This window comes from Blastocystis sp. subtype 4, assembly GCF_000743755.1.
Source record: "Blastocystis sp. subtype 4 strain WR1 chromosome Unknown seqid_0487, whole genome shotgun sequence".
NCBI lineage: Eukaryota > Bigyra > Opalinata > Blastocystidae > Blastocystis > Blastocystis sp. subtype 4.
In genome coordinates, this window is record NW_014569060.1 from 2,457 (window position 1) to 5,820 (window position 3,364).

Here is a 3,364-nt window from a genome sequence, read left to right on the forward strand (position 1 = left end):
TCTATTAGTGGATTGTATGATCTACTCAACAACGGGATTGAACAATGTGTGGTCGTTTAGTTATTTGAATATAGGTGCAGTTCGTATGAGTGATTTACTATTGTTTGACACCACTTTTGAGCACCCAACCTCCAGGAGCTATTCTTTCTAAACCATGTTATTCATTCTGTATTAACCAAGAGAGACTAGTAGGTACCATGAACATGTTCTTATCGCTGCTAGTCTTTCACATGGCATATCGAGGCAATACTATATGAATGTGAAAAGCGGACCAAGACCTATTATGGATAAACAAACAACTGAACAACCTGGTTACCTATATTATGACTGATATCATTCTGATATACGAGTGTATATCTACTATCATTGTTTCCACAATATTTCTCATAAGACATCTATACCAATAGAATCATTGTTGAAAGATATGACAAATATGCAAGCCAAGAGAGAGGTGATGATTCTTTGATACTTTCTATGACCACTGATACATCACAAAAAAGAAATGAGTAGCAGTCAGAGGTTAATTGTACTCTTCAATACTGTACAATGGATACGGGAAAGCGATAACCAAAATCACTACGATCTCACGAATGGAGTTCGAGAGATGAATTCATCTTCCTCTTTGTTAATATAATCACACTCATCTGATTCACCTCGATGATCTCAGATGTTTGAATGAGAATGAGAGTGGTAGAAGGAGGGAATGAAATTGGATCCTCCTTCTTCAATTCATTCAACACAGATTCGATCTTCAATTCCACTTCATTCTTCACTCTCATCTCATCTCTCTGTTTCACCATGATTGATACTCCACTGACTCCTCCAATCGTCTTTCTCTTCCCACCTTCATCCACACATTCACCAAATCAATGGAGATTCCCAGAATACGAGAATACACCAAACGAATCAAATACTCAATAAAGAGTTGATTGGATTGAAGAGAGAACCGAATGGTGAAGTGAATAATAGAGTATCCTGAAGGAGGTTGTGTTGGTCTGCATTGTGAATTATCAGTTTTGATCCATGATACCACGAACAAAAACATCGCGATTCCACAGATACTTCCAGAACACTGATGGAAAGAGAACCACATTCCTAGAGACATCAATTAAACCAGATCTTTCATAGAAACACTAGTAGAAGAATAACCAAGAACAACACGAGGCAATATTTGATAAGAACTTATGAGCGGAACAGAAGAATCAGAAAAACAAAACTAAGGACCAAAATAAACGAAATAAAGCAAATTGAAGCAATGGTAGGGAGAGGCGAATGATCTCCATCAATATAAGCTAACAACAGAATTGTAGTTATATAGGAGTGCATATATAATCAGAAACAACAGATCAAAGCTGCATTTTACGAATAGTGAGAAAGGAATCCCAGTTACGATAATCAGTAAAAAAGATGAAGAAGTAAAGAAGATATAGTATCAGAATAGGAATCAAAGTGATGAATCGAAAGACCATGAATATATTGGGCTACTGACGCAAGGCGCAAAAAACAGGAATAGGAATAAGAGGGAAAGAATTGTATGGCTGAATGAAAGGAATGAAATTAAATCGAGCTATGTGAAAATAATGCAATTACTTTGTGTGAAGTTTGGTGTAGGAACAGATTATGTTCTCTGAATTACCTAGTGTCAGCAATGGCTCAATTATTCATGTAATCATCACTTATATCCAGTATTTGTATGGGGAGGAGAGAAGACAGAATGAAGTCGATGAATTGATAACGGGCATACAGTTAATTAGGATTCTATTCTTGAAGTCAGATAATGTGTTTACATATTACATACAATAAGGAGTTTCATCGAAGTTGTGACGGAGAAACAAAGACGCTAAATATTGGTATTGAAATGGAAAGAGTAGTATTGAACAATGGAATAGCCATTCCAGCATTGGGACTGGGGTATTAACTTGGTTGTGCTTGTGATTTTCAGAACATATCTTTCTAAAGAGAATTCGTGTGCTTTGGCTGTGGAAACAGCTATTAAGGACGGATATCGTCTAATTGATACTGCTGTATCGTACTGTAATCATAAAGAGATTGGAAGCGCTATTCAGAAGTGTATTCAAGAAGGGGTCGTTAAGAGAAATGATTTGTTCATTTGTACAAAGTTATGGTTATGTGATTGGCATAAGGAAGATGTTCCAATTATTGTGGATAGAATATTGAATGAGTTGCAAACGGATTCTATTGATCTACTTCTGATTCATCATAGTGTATTGTTCAATCTCCCTCCTGAAGAATATGAGAAGCGAAAGAAAGGCCTTCCTTGTATGAAGATTCCAGATGATGATCCGAAATATCGTCTTGGTTACAACATTGAGAATTTGAAGGAGTTGTGGGGTGCTATGGAAGGTGTCTGTAGAGAGGTGAGGATCATTGGGTTGGAGTGATGATTAGGGTAAGGTTCGTTCGATTGGAGTATCGAACTTCTCGGGCAAGCGAATTCGTGATTTGATGGAGTTTGCTACAATCAAGCCTGTAGTGAATCAGGTTGAATTGCATCCATATTTACAACAATGGGAAGTGAAGGAAGTATGTGATAGATTTGGAATCTACTTGATGGCTTATTATCCTCTTGGGGGTCAGCAGGGTACTCGATGCCTTGATTCTTACAATCTTCTGGAAGATCCCACCATAGTGAATATTGCAAAGACTCACTCCAAGACATGTGCTCAAGTGTTGATTCGATGGGCCATTCAACGAGGAACGATTTGTATACCCAAATCTGTTACTCCAAGTCGAATTGCTGAGAATATGGCTGTGTTTGATTTCTCATTAAGTGATGATGAAATGACAGCTATTCGAGGCATTGATAAAAGGACTCGCTTTGTGCGAATTGGTGTATTCTTACCGAGTCCACAGACATGGAAAGATTTGTGGGATGGAGAATATGTAGATTGGAGTGTTTGTTCTATTGATAGCAATGTGGGCCTCAGTTGAGAATGAGTCTGTACATATTCTAATATCAGGACGCACACATGATTATCGGCAACAACAGTAAATGTTTGAAGCGATTGATACTACTTCATCATGACGATCACGCACATCAAACTGAAACGAACACAAATCACTCATACGAACTCCTGGCATGTTCAAATGACTAAACAAACATTGTTCAATCCCATTGTTGAGTAGATCATACAATCCACTAATGGACTTGTTTCAAATGATATCATCTGCTTTACCAGATTACTGTAGATTCGAATCCAGTTCAATCCATTTGATAGATCTACTGGTTCTCTTCCTTTCACACCACTTGCCTGAATCTCATCAAATCCCAATATTCGACTCAAATCAGGTGCTTGTTGAAATACTAGATCATAAGCAGGACCAGAAGGATGTGGATATCCAT

General features: G+C 37.6%; 1 protein-coding gene across 1 annotated transcript; it reads left to right on the forward strand.

The window, feature by feature from the left end:
- Positions 1-1,858: 1,858 nt before the first annotated feature.
- On the forward strand, positions 1,859-2,952 carry JH06_5155 (alcohol dehydrogenase; the record flags this gene model as incomplete). Its single annotated transcript, XM_014669573.1, has 4 exons — positions 1,859-1,911; positions 1,943-2,084; positions 2,121-2,366; positions 2,410-2,952. 4 exons carry the CDS (start codon positions 1,859-1,861, stop codon positions 2,950-2,952), a joined length of 984 nt encoding a protein of 327 aa, XP_014525059.1.
- Positions 2,953-3,364: the final 412 nt, after the last annotated feature.